The sequence below is a fragment of the Perca fluviatilis genome, chromosome 6, assembly GCF_010015445.1.
Source record: "Perca fluviatilis chromosome 6, GENO_Pfluv_1.0, whole genome shotgun sequence".
Classification (NCBI taxonomy): domain Eukaryota; kingdom Metazoa; phylum Chordata; class Actinopteri; order Perciformes; family Percidae; genus Perca; species Perca fluviatilis.
In genome coordinates, this window is record NC_053117.1 from 34,036,846 (window position 1) to 34,052,187 (window position 15,342).

Consider the following 15,342-nt stretch of genomic DNA (forward strand, 5'->3'; position numbering starts at 1 on the left):
AAGTACATCTGAGATGTAGTCGAGTAGAATTATAAAGTAGCAGGAAATGGATATGCTGAAGTACAAGTGCCTCAAACATGTACTTAAGTACAGCACTTTAGTGAATGTACTTAGTTACTCTCCACCACTGTGTGGTTGATCTGATAGTTGTGGTTTGTCGATACATTTGAAAGGCAGACCGTAGCACCATTTTCTTGAAGCGTAATCAGCTGCTATGATATCAAAACTAATAAACAGCTTCAATCTCACAATTAGACCAATATGTTATTTTGCAAAGTAACCTGTAAGTAAACACTGGCAAGCCACTGGCCCCAAAATACTGTAAATGTATATACGTGTGAAATTATCGCAGTCAGCTATTACAATCATTTAACGATGTAATAGAGCTGTGTATAACTGTTATTTCATGATTTTATTCTGTGTCTGGAAAATCAATACATTTGCACATTATCTGAGGCACTGTCATAGTCCAATTTGATGTAATATTGCCGGAACTGTTGTTTGTGTCAGACACAAATAATCGCTGTTACAAAGCTGCATTTTACCTGTTGCCAAAACACATTAGGTTGTGGAGTCTTTGGGGAAGGAATGATTGCATCCTGCAGAAGTTCAGACATAGAAAATATTCTGTTTTTTTCAAAACATCTTTCACTGTCATTGAGAGTTCCCTAAACATCTCTCCTTTGACGTCAGATTAAGACACATTTCCCTAGTTAGGGAAGTTGATTTAACACGATTTAATCCTTATCCTAAAACTAGACCCAAATATGCATCACCAGTAAGAACTGATTCCCCATTTAGAAACACTTGATAAAGACATGCCCTAATCTACTCGTACATACAGTATATATTGGTACAAAATAAGTATATCAAAAAAATAATTTGGGTCAAACCCTGGCAGAGATGAACCGCAGAAAGCTCACACCTTTCCCATGAGACCTGAACGCAGCACAACTCCAGGCCCTCAGATGTGAACTTCCCAATGAGAGAGGAGAGGCTGCTGACCTCTATATCTACAGACAGTTGTGATTAATAGCCTCAAAGGAAGATGTATAGTTTCAGTTCTTATAGAAACCGGGAAAGAAAATTTTATTTTGCCTTTTTCTATTTTTAGCTGCAAACTAAACACAGTCTGGGAACCCAATTTGCAGCCAGGCAGATGGACTAATGCAGGGTAAACGAGCGAAAACATGTTTCCTGCATAAGTACATAAATGTAAGGTGAAGTAGGTAAATCATGTTAAAATCAATTTGTTAAGGCATGCATATCTGGGTTATGGTGCATTACGGGGGTATTAAAGCCATTACTGCGCACACACATACATGAACACACACAAGTTTCGAGGTAATGACAGGTGCAAGTACGGTATAATGTGAGTGCAAACCACACAAACACATTGAAATGATTCACTCAGGCACACTTTATAACCACTGTGTATGCATTCAAAACACATGAGCCACTCAGACCATTTATTCACACAGACACATACTATCTCCCTAATACTTTCAATAAGGAAACATATCTTTAACACGCACTTATTAACAAAAACACATGTACAGAATGTACAGGATGTATAGACTGTAAACTGTTGGAACTGACTGTATGGACAGGGAAGTTGCAAATGAATTGCCCATTGGGATTAATAAAGTGTCTGAATCTAAAATAGAAAATAAAAAGATAAATTCAAAAAGCATCCAGGTGTTGTACACTGGCCTTAAAGCTATAGTGCTTAGTTTCTGTCGCCCCAAGGGGAAATTCTAAGTAATGACAACAAAACTGTCAGCGCGTCCACGTGATACAAGCCTTCCGTGATCACGCCCCCACCCCTCTTCCACCCAGTTGCTAGTAGCCAAGGACGTCACGGAGGATTAAAAAAACATTACGAACTCTTCAGAAGAGGTAATTATCTTCAATCGAGTTTCTGCGCGCAAAAGTCGCCGGACGCCACAATCTTCTGATCACAGCCATACTGAGAAATAAAGAGAGAGTTGTGTGGCGCAGATAGGCTTAATTAGCTTTGTAGCAACTCATTTGGCAATGGCTTGAATGTAACGGACGTTGGTTAATATCAAAAAGTTACACACTAAAGCTTTAAGGAAAAAGTAAAGCATATGAAGGTAGGTAGTTTAGTCTCGTGGGAGTTGGGCCCCCTTCTAAAGGGTCACAACATAAATTTAAGAGATGATCAACGAGGTAGGAAAAATAAAAAATAAAAAATGCTGTGACATCCAATATTTGTTTTTTTGGGGCAATATTTGATAATTTTACCTCCTTGAGCCTCAGACAGTTATTGAAATTAACAATTGACAAGTTTAGAGGGGGAATGTCTTTTCGGTGGAACGTGAACCTTTTGTTTTGGTCGAAGAACTCCTGGTTTAATCTTCAACAATGTTGTTGTGTTTCTGAAGATGATCAAATTTTTGATGTAAAATTTTCAATCTGAAAAATAACTAACCGCAGTGGAGTAAAACATGCAATATTTCCCTTTGAAATGCAGGGAGGTTGAAGCATAAAACTGCACGAAATGAAAATATTAACATGGGCCGTGGCACAAATGATGCAGCATCTATTTTGGTTTATAAGTCAGCGTTGTCCTGGTTTGTCCTTGACATTTGTAGCACAACATTTACATCCACAAACATTCACTGCTAACACTTCTCAACTGAATCCTTATCTACACATGCATGATGCCTAAAACCACTCGGTTAAGGAAACATCGTTGTCCTGGTAACAGATACGTCAATGCTGACTTCTAGTATTAGAGGGGATGAACCTCGAAGCTAACAAGCCACACCCTTACTTTTTGCTGCACAACATTAACATCACACTAAATCTTGCTTTGGAGACCGAGCTGCTGAATGAGTTGGAAATTAAGTGAATGGAACAGCAAAGCCACTGCATGCTAGTGGATATCATCAATAACCAATTTGGTGTTTTGTTAATCTGTTGAATTAAAGCTACATTGTGTAAGAATTTCTCCCATCTAGCGGTGAAATTGTATATAATCCCGAGCACGTTCTAACTCCTATGGTGGCCGTATTATTCCAAGAAGTACGACTTCGTCTGTGAGTGTTCCCTCCAGTGTAATAATAGTTTTATGTTATTTTAGTACCATTTCCTTGCTAACATCAGCTATCAGGTTCCCAAACATGTGCAAGCTAATATTAGTAAAGTATCAGTGCTATCATTATTCTGTATATTGTACGAGATTAATAGTGTAAGGCAATGTTTACAGCGTAGGAGAGAAGCAACGGAGGTTTGTGCTTTTAATATATTTCTCTGAGCAGTATGAACAATGTCAATGAAACCGAAATTAGCTCTTAGTATCTCTATCGTTTACACGCAGCTGTTCTAGCTGTAGCTAGTCTGTGTTACAACTGCACATGACGTGAGTTGTCTGCCAGGGAAATCACGACACATATGATTACGCAACATGGCAGCTGTCATTCAAGCGAGTCGCTCGCAATGGTCGCTCGTATATATTCTGAATGATTCTGAATGGCACTACGCGTACGAGAATACTTCGATTAGTTGGTGGAAGTAATTACGCATGAATGAGCACATATTTGTGGAAGAAAAAAGGGTTTTCTGCTAAGAATCACCTAAAAAAATTACACAATGGAGCTTTAAACATAACTTTTAGAGGAAATCAGTTTTTTCCACTGAACACACAAAGCCAACAGAGACAATAGATATTACATTTTATAGGTTTCCCTGTTGTTTACCTGGACTAATTAGACTGTGTTTTTTACGTTTTAAACATTTTAATATGCTGCTGCTGAGAAATGCTCTAAACAGTAAAGCCTAAGAGAGCAAAGAAGACTGCCGAGGGACACAGAACACCTTCATCCAATCCAACCTCATTAAACTTTTTGTCGTCTCAAACAGTCCATTTGTAAGGTGCAAAGAAAAAGGTCTCCCTTGCCCAACTGCAATTATGTATTCATGCAGCCAAATCTAATTATAAATCTTCATAAATTTTAACAATGTTGTCCCACTGTTTAATTGCCTATTGGGGTATTTATCTATATGAGAAATTAACATACGCTTGTTTGGTTATAATTGCTGACAGTCTGTGTGCCCATTTTCAGGCAATATGACAGATGGGTCAGCCTTTTTTTAAAGGAGGGGGGTTGAAACAGACATGCTGTGATGTGACTATGTGGTTTACAGAAGGACATTAGCTTAAAGCCATAATTTAATTTCTTTAAGAGCATTTTCATTACTTAGTTTGTGGTATAATTCCTGCTGTAACAGGTGTAAGAGAAATGGGAAGATCATTAAAATTAATAATTTGCACCAACTGGGACTGAGGTCACCATTACAGTTACACTGTATCATTCTAAAAGCATTTTCTGCACAAATTAAATAGGTGTATATATTCTGCCAAGGAAAATTGGCCAACAAAGTGAAAGTCATTTTTCATTTCATGTAACTTCAAGTCCCCAGGGAGGTGAGGAGCAGCACTGTGTTCACAAAGTTTTTACATTTTTTTTTGTACAATTCTGCACTTTCAAAACTGCACAGAAAATATCTCAACTTCAAATGATGCCATCTTTGTTTGAAAAACTACAAAGAAAGCATCCCATCAAACAACAAAACCGACTTCAGAATTCAGTACATTATATGACCTTTTGAAATAAGAGTTTGATTTTGATGCAGAACTGAATGTAAACATGAAGAAGGGCATACATAAATGTTGGATTTAAAGCCAAAGGTAAAAGCAGTGATAGACTGGGGATAGTTTATATTGACTCTGTGTGACTAGTTCAGTCTCTGTCCTCAGGCGATGGCATGCTGAAACATACAGAGCAGCTTGGCCAGCACTGCCCGCCTCCCCAAGGACAAGATGAAGTTCTGCCTCCTCCTGACTTACTTGCAAATCTATGAACTCCCAAACTGTTTATGACCCCTTTCCCCTGCCCAATTTTTGTATTATCCAACCAGCTTCTCATTTACATGTGCAGTATCTCCCCTCATTGGACTAAGTTTGTCGACACTACTCTGTGCGTGCATCAATAATTAAGTCTGAGGTCCTCTAGGTACGGGACGATGTTATGCAGGATTTATGAAGGATTTATGGGTGCTATTTTATGTGTGAGCTAATATTGCGCATCTGTTCATGTGCCCTGCAAGAGTTATGTTTCTGTTTATTTAATGCGTTATTCAGTGCAAACATAACCAGTTATGTTTCTGTTTATTGAATGCGTTATTCAGTGCAAACAACCGAGAATGTAGTTTAAACTCAGTAATGATGGTATGTTAGGTTATTACTGTCGCTCTGTTGAAGGCAGACGTCCCACTGTACTGTCGTTACGCAGATCACGGACATCTGATTGATTTTACTGCACCGTACTTAAGTGAAAGTAGGTCACGTTGTAAAACCTACCAGCAGGGCACCATTTACAGAGGGCATTTAAATGTATGTCTAATCGTTTCTATGTTAACTGTTGGCCCATAGTAGTAGAAAAAAAGATATCTCTTATGTAAAGAGATATGAGCTACCCGCCAACAATATCACAGTGGTGAAGTTTTTGTGCCAAATCCCACAGAATCAAATTGAGTGGATTTCCTTGTACACTCAAATGCAATGCAGCTACAAAAAAACCAATGGGATTTGGCAGCGAGCAGAGACGCAGTATGACATTCACAGTTACTAGTTAGTTGTATTATCACAGCTGTAAACACTTGTGAGATTGAGTAGGACATTTTCAGGGCACTGTGGTGTATGAGATTAAAAGGTAAATGCCAACTTCATCCAAAAATAACTCTTGGAATGCACTGAATATCACAGATTTAACAGCGTGTGACAGTGGAATCTTAAAGCTGATTAACAGGGCCTCAGAATAATTCATCTAGGTACTTTGTAGTTTATATGAATAACAAAAATGAGTAGACTATAAAATTAGGTCCATAAAATGAAGGAGGGACATTAACTTGCCAAAGTCACCTACAGACACCAACACAGTGAATCCTTTATGATGTGTGCGCTGTCAAAGAGGGAGATGTAAAAATAGAACAGGGTTTGATGGAGCAGGGGCATGTTACAGATGTGGCCAGACACAACACACACACACAAACACACACACACACACACACACACACACACACACACACACACACACACACACACACACACACACACACACACACACACACACACACACACACAGCATCCTTTGCAGGAACGTACCTTGGCGACACTCGGGGCAGCATTGACCCTCCAGGGTGACGACCAGGGAGCCCGGCAGGCAGGTGGGACAGGAGCGCAGATAACAAGTTACCTCGGCATCGCGGCATTCACACTCCCGGCAACTGCTATCAGTCCATCGAGCCAGGTGCTGAAAGAGGAGAGGACAGGTAGAGAGACAGGGAATGAAGTAGAGGAGAGAGAGAGAGAGTTTATTAGACCTGGACCTGGTGAATGCAGAGGTTGAAGTTTGTACGCATAAATTGCGACTGTGGCAAATATATTTACTGACAGAATGTCAGAAACACCCAAAAAGAGAGGATTTTTTTTTTAATTGAAGAAACTGAATTGCAATCAAAAAGGAGGCCCCGCAGACCAGGCACAAAGCGGAATTCTAACAAGCTGCATGTGTCATCTATAAAAGAAGCCTGACAGTAAAGACTTACATTTTCAAAGCAGAATTTTACTGCCAGAGACACACAGAGGACAGATAGTCAGTCAAACAGCAGGAAGCGTCCCAAAAAAAAAAAAAAAAAAGATTTAATGCTGAAAAGTAAAATGGTTTTAAGAAATCATGAGGACGGTTTCCTAACAATCGGGTGGCAGGTCAAAGCTCAGAGACAAGGACGGAGGCTTTAGATCACAGCACTGAATCAAAACTTTTCTGACTGAAAACTAACTCTTTTTTATAGCAGGACTCTGATTCACAAACCACTTGTGTCCAACGATCTTATCTGAAAAGAACACAAAACCTGCAGCCCTGAACGATAGAGGAAAGAGATCTGCAGCCTTGGGTGTCTGAAACAGTTAACCTGTCGGTTAAAACTCTGTTCCCCCATTATCTACCATATTTCCCAGACTATATAGTGAATCAGCAGATCTTAACACCAGTGAACTGTTATAGAAAGCACATCTCCAACTCATTCATCTATCAGACAACTGGAGGCTTTTCCTACAGTGCCAAAAAACAGAGGCCCAACATAACAAACTACTTTCTAGCAGCTTAACGTCATTATGCACAATCACACTCACACAAAAAATAGTCCAATTGTTATTAATATATTTTTTTTTATTTAAAGGGGCAGTTTACCCTCAAATCAAAAATACATATTTCCCCTCTTACCTGCAGTGCTACTTATCAATCTAAATATTTTTAGTGTGACTTGCATGGCTTTGGAGATATCGGTCGTAGAGATGTCTGCCTTCGGCCTAATATAATAGAACTGATGGAACTCGGCTTGTGTTGCTCAAAGCCCCAAAAAAGTACACTTCAAAAAGTCTCTTTCCAGATATCATGACCCGGTTACTTGAGATAATTCACAGATCTGGTTGTGAGCAGTAACTTTTATGTAGGATCTATTTTCATTCTCCCAAACAACGCCAGCCAACCGTATCACCTGGCAGAAGGAAGCGTACTCATGGATGGTCATAAACTACAACAGGAATTACATTATTTAATTACTTTAAACCAAAACAATTAACGACATTTAATACAGTTTGGGACAATCAAGTCTTGAAACAGACAAGTGACAACGGCATTATTTTCTTTTTGCCTGCTTTAAATAGCTTCTTAATGTGCTTCTAAATCAGCGGAAAGATAAACATAGTGCATTGTTCTTGCTCATTAACTTTCCCTGCTATGATTTTTCTTGTCACTTGGGAAGTTAAACCAGTAATAATCCAGTAACAAACCTGCTCCTTCAACCTTTCAGCCGAGCCATTCAAAGTGAGTGGAGAAATGTACGTATTGATGTGTGTAGGTGTGGAATAAGTATGCAGTATCCATTTTTTCGTTTGTTTACTACTGGTAAGATGAATTCCTCGGGGAGACAAGAAAAATCTATTGGAAAGGCATAATAGCACTCTCTACACTCGCTGCGAGCCTCGGCCTTGGCTGGCTGTCCTGCAGCATTTAATAAGCATTCCTCCTTGGCTGAAATGTCCCAAAAAATTAAAGCCATTGCATTTTGGGTTCTGGTAGCTTATGAATAATGAACTTGACTGCAGTTTTTTGTTACAGCCAAAAGTAATCCGATTGGTCTGTTCTAAAACACATTTACCTTGCGTCACTGTAACTTTCATTCTCAGTTTATTTTCATATAGTTATATACCTGCCTAATATTGATGTATTTTGAAGCAGCCTCCTCTGCAGTGACACTTTGTGCCACTTACTTGATTTTTACTTCTGAGAATAGAGAGTTTACAGAAGCCCTGTGGTGTCTCACCCACACAGTTTGGATTTCTTGCCTCATATAACAATATTCCTCTCATTCTTACATGCAAGCACACTCAACGTTAAATAAACAAAATACCTTGTAGGATTTCTCCTCGTACAAACAGGAAGGTTTCACAGAGGAACACTCCGGGCAGCACTTTCCCGGCAGGTTAATGAGCTCTGATCCCTAAAAAATAGAAAATAATCACCATAAATAAGTTGATAGAGTCACAGTATAAGTACAGTCTATCCTCCGAAAGTTGCAGTTTTTATAGTCAGGAACTAAATAACATTTTTGTTTCATAGGCACGATAAAAAGCAGTGTATATGTAACATTTAATTTTATTGGTTTTCTTAGTAATTTTTTAACCTCTGTTTTCTCCTTCAGTTATCTGCAGTTATTCCAGTTATCTCAGTCAGTCCAATTCTGTTAAATTTTAACGATCAAACATCAGTTAATTAATTTTAGTTGAAAAACTTAACTGAAAATGCACATTCATTATTACTAATTTCAAACGCTTCAGTTGTAATACATAGTGGTGCAATTATTTGGCAAGAAGAATAAAAGAGACAGAAAACAGATTTGTGATTGAGCTTTACATGCTAAATGTAGATGTTTTATGTTTACATTTATTGGCTCAGCCCATAGACCATGTATGCATTTGATAAGAATTCAAACATTAAAAATATCTAAATTGGGGTTATAAGCTTTGCACATTGCAAAAGCAATAGGCCACTAATGCAATTTTCTGATGCTAAGACCTCCTTACAGGACCATTACAATACATTTTCAGCACCTTGGTGGCACCATAAGGAATCATAACCCTGCTCTACTATAACTGTACCTCAGTGCCTTTCTCTGGCTTATTGACGCAAGCATGTCATTAAACCCATAACCTTCTCTTATCCGTTCTGCACACTGACACACACACACACACACACACACACACACACACGGTGAAAACGGCATGACTCTGATTTTCTTAGCAGAGTGACCTTGCTCAATTCAGAGCTGGACAAACGCCAGTTACGCTACTTACAGTTAATGACACTTACCAGCTGTAATTATGACCATACAGCATGATTAATGAGGGCGTATTTGGTCATAGCAGGGGATATTAAAGTAATATTATTAAAGAAAACATGGGAGAGGTGTTCAGTCGAAGCAGCGCCAAGCTCAAAGTGGGTCATTTTATGGAATAAAAGTAACTATGGGAACACCAGCTAATAACCTCAGCAAATGCTTTGTTTTGTCCCAAAAAACTCCAACGTCCTACATTTCAAACTGGGCCAAGTCTGATAAGCATGTCTTTACATGAAGGCTACCACTGATGCTTCTGTTGTGTTCACAGGCTGATTTGACATGGGGATAGTATTATTGGGTTAAAAGATTTTGCATTCAGAGAAAGCCTTCTAAGTGTGATGTAAGGTTGATGTACTTGTAGGTGCATTGTAGCTGAGTGCTTTTTTTGTGTCTAGTTTACAGTATGTTTGTTGCTGCTGTGCCCGGCTTCCACATAGATCATTATGGTTTCATCTTGTCTTTCAATTTACTTCATCTTAAGTGAGTGAATTATCTGTGATGGAAGCAGCCAACCTTGTAACCTCAAATGATCACCCAATTCTCCCATTCCAACTAATCTCCTAAATACCAATGAAGATGAGAAGTTACATCAGACCTTGTGAACTGGTAAATTTCACTGCAGCAAATTACATTGACTGTAGTAACCTGTGAACAAAGTAACAGTGACATCTTCAATTAACTTTTTAGCGGACCAACTTGAAGGCCAGGAAATGGGATTTCTGGGTGCTGACATGTTGCATTTTGGGGGCAAGAGAATGTGGTAGAAAAGATTAGAGCAGGTGGAGCCTGCAGGAAAAGAACCCTGGGTCTATGGTAGCAGCAACAAAGCACAGCACGTAGGCCTTTGAAAAAGTGTACCTGCATTATTATGCCATTATCATTAGATGCAAATTGGTCTCTCAACGACAATATTATCGTTTATCGCAATAATTTCTGGGACAATTTATCGTCCAGCAAAATTTGTTATCGTGACAGGCCTAACAGCACATATAACCTCTTGTAGGTTACACACATTAGCTATGTATTCTCATGTGGAAAACAGGTCTTGGGGTCACTTAGTGCTGATTTACACTGTATTTCACTGAGTTTCAACTTGTTTTGCACTGAACCATTCGCTTCCAAAAGACTAAACTGTCTTTAGCTATGTTGGGGGGAAAAAATAAGATGAGTTTTATATATACAAGTATTTCTAAAAGAATAGCTGCATTATATTCAGAACTATTGTAATCTAATCTCACGCACTATAACTGGGGAGAGTTTAAACCAGCAAACTTAAATGACAAAGGAGGAACTCAAAATATAAAAAGATCATGAATTATAAGCTATTTTTAGTTATTTATCATCATTGCATTCATGATGCAGGCTAGCATACTAACTTATATAGCCAGCGTAGGGCTAGGTCAAACTTGTTCAGCTAGCTAACGGACATTACTTTGCTTGTTGAGAAAGATTTAGATAGATAGATTTTTTTTTGTTAATATTTGGACTGATAGCCTTTATATTAGGCTTTATACTGATATCTTACCTTTTGACATTTTCAATAGGTATCAATCTAAGCAGGTGATCAAGTCAATTTAATTTGTATGTAATCCACTATCACAAATCACAAATTTGCAAGGTAAACAGAAGACCAACGACATTCACGTTAGAAGGTATTCTACCAAGAATGTGCTGCCAGATGACAGAATACACTGTGGCAAAAGTTTAGCCAGGCTCAACTTTTTAGCTCTTTGGCTCGGCTAAATAAAATGTAATCAAACCAATAAGTCTTTCCAGGCTTTGAAGGCAGTCATGTCCTCAAGGAAAGGTTTGTAATAACAAAATGGATAGCTACAGTTTCCAAAGATGAGGCCAGATTAAAGACCTTTTTTCTTTCAGGCTCACCTGCGGGCATTCAACACGACCACACTCAGCCCTCTGGCAGAGGACCTGACCCCGGTTGCAGGTACAAAATTCACAGCCCGTGCTGTTCCACAGGTCTCCATTGTAACGCACCATGCCCTCGTACAGGCAGCTTCCCTTGGCAGCGGCGCATTCATCACAGCACTGACCAACACGCTTCACTCTGGTCTGACCCTGCAAGAAAGCACGGCAGCGAGTTTAGGTTGGTGTTTGTTTGGTTTTCATGTACAGTACAGATGACAGGAATGAAGGAATGCAAACGGAGCTGTGAGAAAAGACAAAGAAAATCCAAGGGGCTTAGAAAAAGGCTGTTTTTTGTTTGTGTCCGTGTTTCAGCAGAAAGATAAGAGGATGACGCAGAGAGTGTGTGTTGCATTATTGTGGGAAAACATATACACGCACATGCAGTTTAGACTAGACATCTCTTACTGTACGACTTTATTTGAAAGTGCTGAGAGGTGTAGATTTACTGATGCTGCAGTGACTCTACCACAGCTGAGAATCTGAGATTCTCTGTATCTTATGAAGACAGCTCAGGTTACTATAGAAGACTTTTTTTTCCCTCTATTTGTTGTGGCAGTCTGTTCAAAGTCTATCCATGTATTAACAGAAAAGGTAGTTATTAGCTCTTATCTGCTTATTTCAGAGTGGTGGTTTTGAGTCTTTGAGTCCACTGGGATCCTCTCTTTGCAGTGCTGGATTCAGTATTTTTTCTATCATCATCAGTGGAGGGTATGGGTGGAGAGCTGAGAATATTTTTAGGTAAAATTAAAAAAAGCAAACTGAGTGAAAGAGCAAAGTGAAACTTGGCAAAAAGTCTGTATAGGTCGCAGCTCCAGCAACACTTGTAATATAAATAATGCATTAGTCCCATTCTTAAAGGTGTACTGGCTTCCGTAAATGATACATATTAAAATGCTGCTGCGAGTTTATAAATTACTTTGTAGCTTAGGGCTAACATACATTTTTGATATGCTATAAACTCAGTTGGGCCCTTAGATCTTTAGTCAGCTGGTCGCCTCCAGTCAGAAGATAACACACACCGAAGATGCATTTAGCTTTTCTGATGATCTTAAATATGCCACAACTTTTGTTCATTTAAAATCCAAATTTAAAACTTTTCTTGTGCATATGATTTTTCCTGGTCCATTTCTCTATTACTGCAATGCAACTACACTTTAACTGCACTACTACTTGAATTATTTCATCTGTCTAATAATCTGTTATTTTACTCAATTTTTAGTCAATTTTATTGGTATTATTATGATTGTCTGTACGTGGCCCGTTCATATTTGTGCGTCTGGAATTTGTTTTATGGTCCTTTCAGACTTAACAAACAAAACTAACAAGAGTTCCAGCACAGAATGGATGATGCAAGTGGAAATTTGCATACAATTAACAATTAAATGTCAGCCTGTGTGTGTTAGACTGAGAGCAGAAGACATTTCTGTGGGGTCTTGCATAGTTAAACATCTCTGCATCAATTAGAGTTTCAATACAGAGCCAAATGTATGAGGAGGATTCTGTATAAAACTGAATGTGTGTGTGTGTGTGTGTGTGTGTGTGTGTGTGTGTGTGTGTGTACCTGTTTTACTATATTCGTGGGGTCCAAAAACCGGGGACTACAGTATACTTGTGGGGTCTGCACAGCCTCGTGGTGACCAAAATGCTGGTCCCCACGAGTTTAAAGGGCTGTTTGAGGGTTAAGACTTGGTTTTAGGACTAGGGTTAGAATTAGGTTATGGTTAGGGTTAGGGTAAGGGTTAAGGTTAGGCATTTAGTTGTGATGGTTAAGGTTAGGGTAAGGGGCTAGGGAATGCATTATGTCAATGATATGTCCCCACAAAGACAGTAATACAGACTTAGTGTGTGTGTGTGTGTGTGTGTGTGTGTGTGTGTGTGTGTGTGTGTGTGTGTGTGTGTGTGTGTGTGTGTGTGTGTGTGTGTGTGGCTACCCACCTTGTCACAGGTGACGGGCCAACAGGTGTGTGTATGACATTTCGACTGACCCCTGTCACATACACATGTGGTGCAGGCGTTCTTCTGCCACTGTTCGCCATGCTGCCAAGATACACACAGATACAAACCCTAAGACCATTTCCAAACTACACACACTCATATCCAGTCTTACACACAGGTCATCACAAGCTGTTTGTAGGAAACTCAAAGCTCATTTGACTCCAATGAATATCTTCTTTTCTGTGTGGATAGGATTCCTCCCAGTGTGAATGGCATTCAAACACACAAACACACACACACACACACACACACACACACACACACTTTGCTGTCAGGAGCAAATACCAGCTATCAGATGTCAACATAATTATGAGAAGTTCAAAACTTTTCAAACAACAGAGCGTGAAGAACTGAACTCTAAGAAAACAGAAGCAGCAGTACATTCAACCTACACACACATCTGTGCAGAAGAATTTACATTAAAGGTCCAATATGTAATATATTTACTGTAATAAATCTAAAAATGCTGCAGTAACTATTTTAAAGACTAGCTGTAAGTATTACATATTGCACCTTTAATATAATTATACACATTACGCTTCACCTGCTCAGGTAAAGCACCAAAACAATTCGTCACTTAGTTAATATATGAGACTTCTGAAAATCAATTTATCAAATAAATAATGATTTAAACATATGTAACATTTCCGCATTAAAATGTCTAAAAACAACTAGACCCATTTTACATAATTTTGCTGAGTTGTTAACTTAGATTATTCCTAATTTTCCCTAATGAAATAGCCATGAACAGCATAACTTTCTTCATAAACGTCTGTCTCCCTGGTAGAGACAGTCTGTGCACTCCCTCTATCAGGACACTAAAGTTAAGTAGTCCCACACAGCAGCTCCATGCCTGATGTGTTTCGGGCCTTAAATATATAATCTGTTTCAATTTGGGGTCAAGTCCCTTTAGCTGTCAGATTAAATCCTAACTTCCTTCCTCTTCAGGCTTAAACTGCTCGATTAAATATTGACTGAAGCATAGAGATTGCAAATGAATTCATTATTTCACAAGAAAAAAAACATTCTTCATTGATATAAAGAGATCAAAACCCTGTAAAGCACTTTGAAGAGCTCTTTGAAAATCACTAACCTGTATGAAATATATATGCCAATTATAATGTGAGTGATTTATAATGGGACTGTAACACAGATCTCTTTGTAGAGGAGTGAAACTCACATTTGGTTCAATAAGAGTTCAAACAACTTCGTTCTCACCTGAACAAACATGCTGATATAAAGAGGTCTGAATAAACAGATCTGAACATGTTTAATGTGAATGAAGTCCTAATCTTTAAAGACATTCCCTACATACACAAACACACACGACTGTTACTTAGTGTGTAATCTGTATCATGTCAGGTTAAAGGGCTTCCTGTAGACAGCTACTAATATTGATCTCTTCTGCAGTATTGACATAAATAATAAAAGTGCATCAGATCAAACCCTTACTGTACCTTAACAAAACAAAACAAAATATCATTGTGGTCCTTTCACTTAGAAAACTGATTATCTGTGAATTCTCTAATTTGCGTTTTAAAGAGCCCCTATTATACTTCTTTTCAGTGTCATATTTGTACTCTAGGGGTCTCCTAGAATAGTTGTCCATGCCTTCATGTTCAAAAAACATATGATGTTTCTCATTCTGCCCATCGCTGCAGCGCCTCCATGTACATTCAATTCAATTCAATTTTATTTATATTATCAAATCATAATAATGCATGCATGTGTGTACATTTATGGACATGGTTGTGTATTTGAGAACCAAAAGCAAGTCATTATATTTAATGTATAACAAATAGAGATCACCCTGAAAAAGAAGAAAACACACACCTGAAGTCATTCCGAAGCAAACATGAATGTTTGTGTGTATGTGCGTGTGTGTATGTGCGTGTGTGTGTGTGCGTGTGTGTGTGCGTGTTGCATTGGCAT

General features: G+C 38.6%; 1 protein-coding gene across 1 annotated transcript in view; it reads right to left on the reverse strand.

Moving 5' to 3' along the window:
* The window catches only part of fras1 (Fraser extracellular matrix complex subunit 1), a 266,280-nt gene that overhangs the window by 157,245 nt on the left and 93,693 nt on the right, over positions 1 to 15,342 (reverse strand). The window contains 4 exon segments of the mRNA XM_039804033.1: positions 6,194 to 6,341; positions 8,503 to 8,592; positions 11,374 to 11,565; positions 13,351 to 13,452. Of these exon segments, the coding sequence (XP_039659967.1) occupies positions 6,194 to 6,341; positions 8,503 to 8,592; positions 11,374 to 11,565; positions 13,351 to 13,452 (532 nt within the window).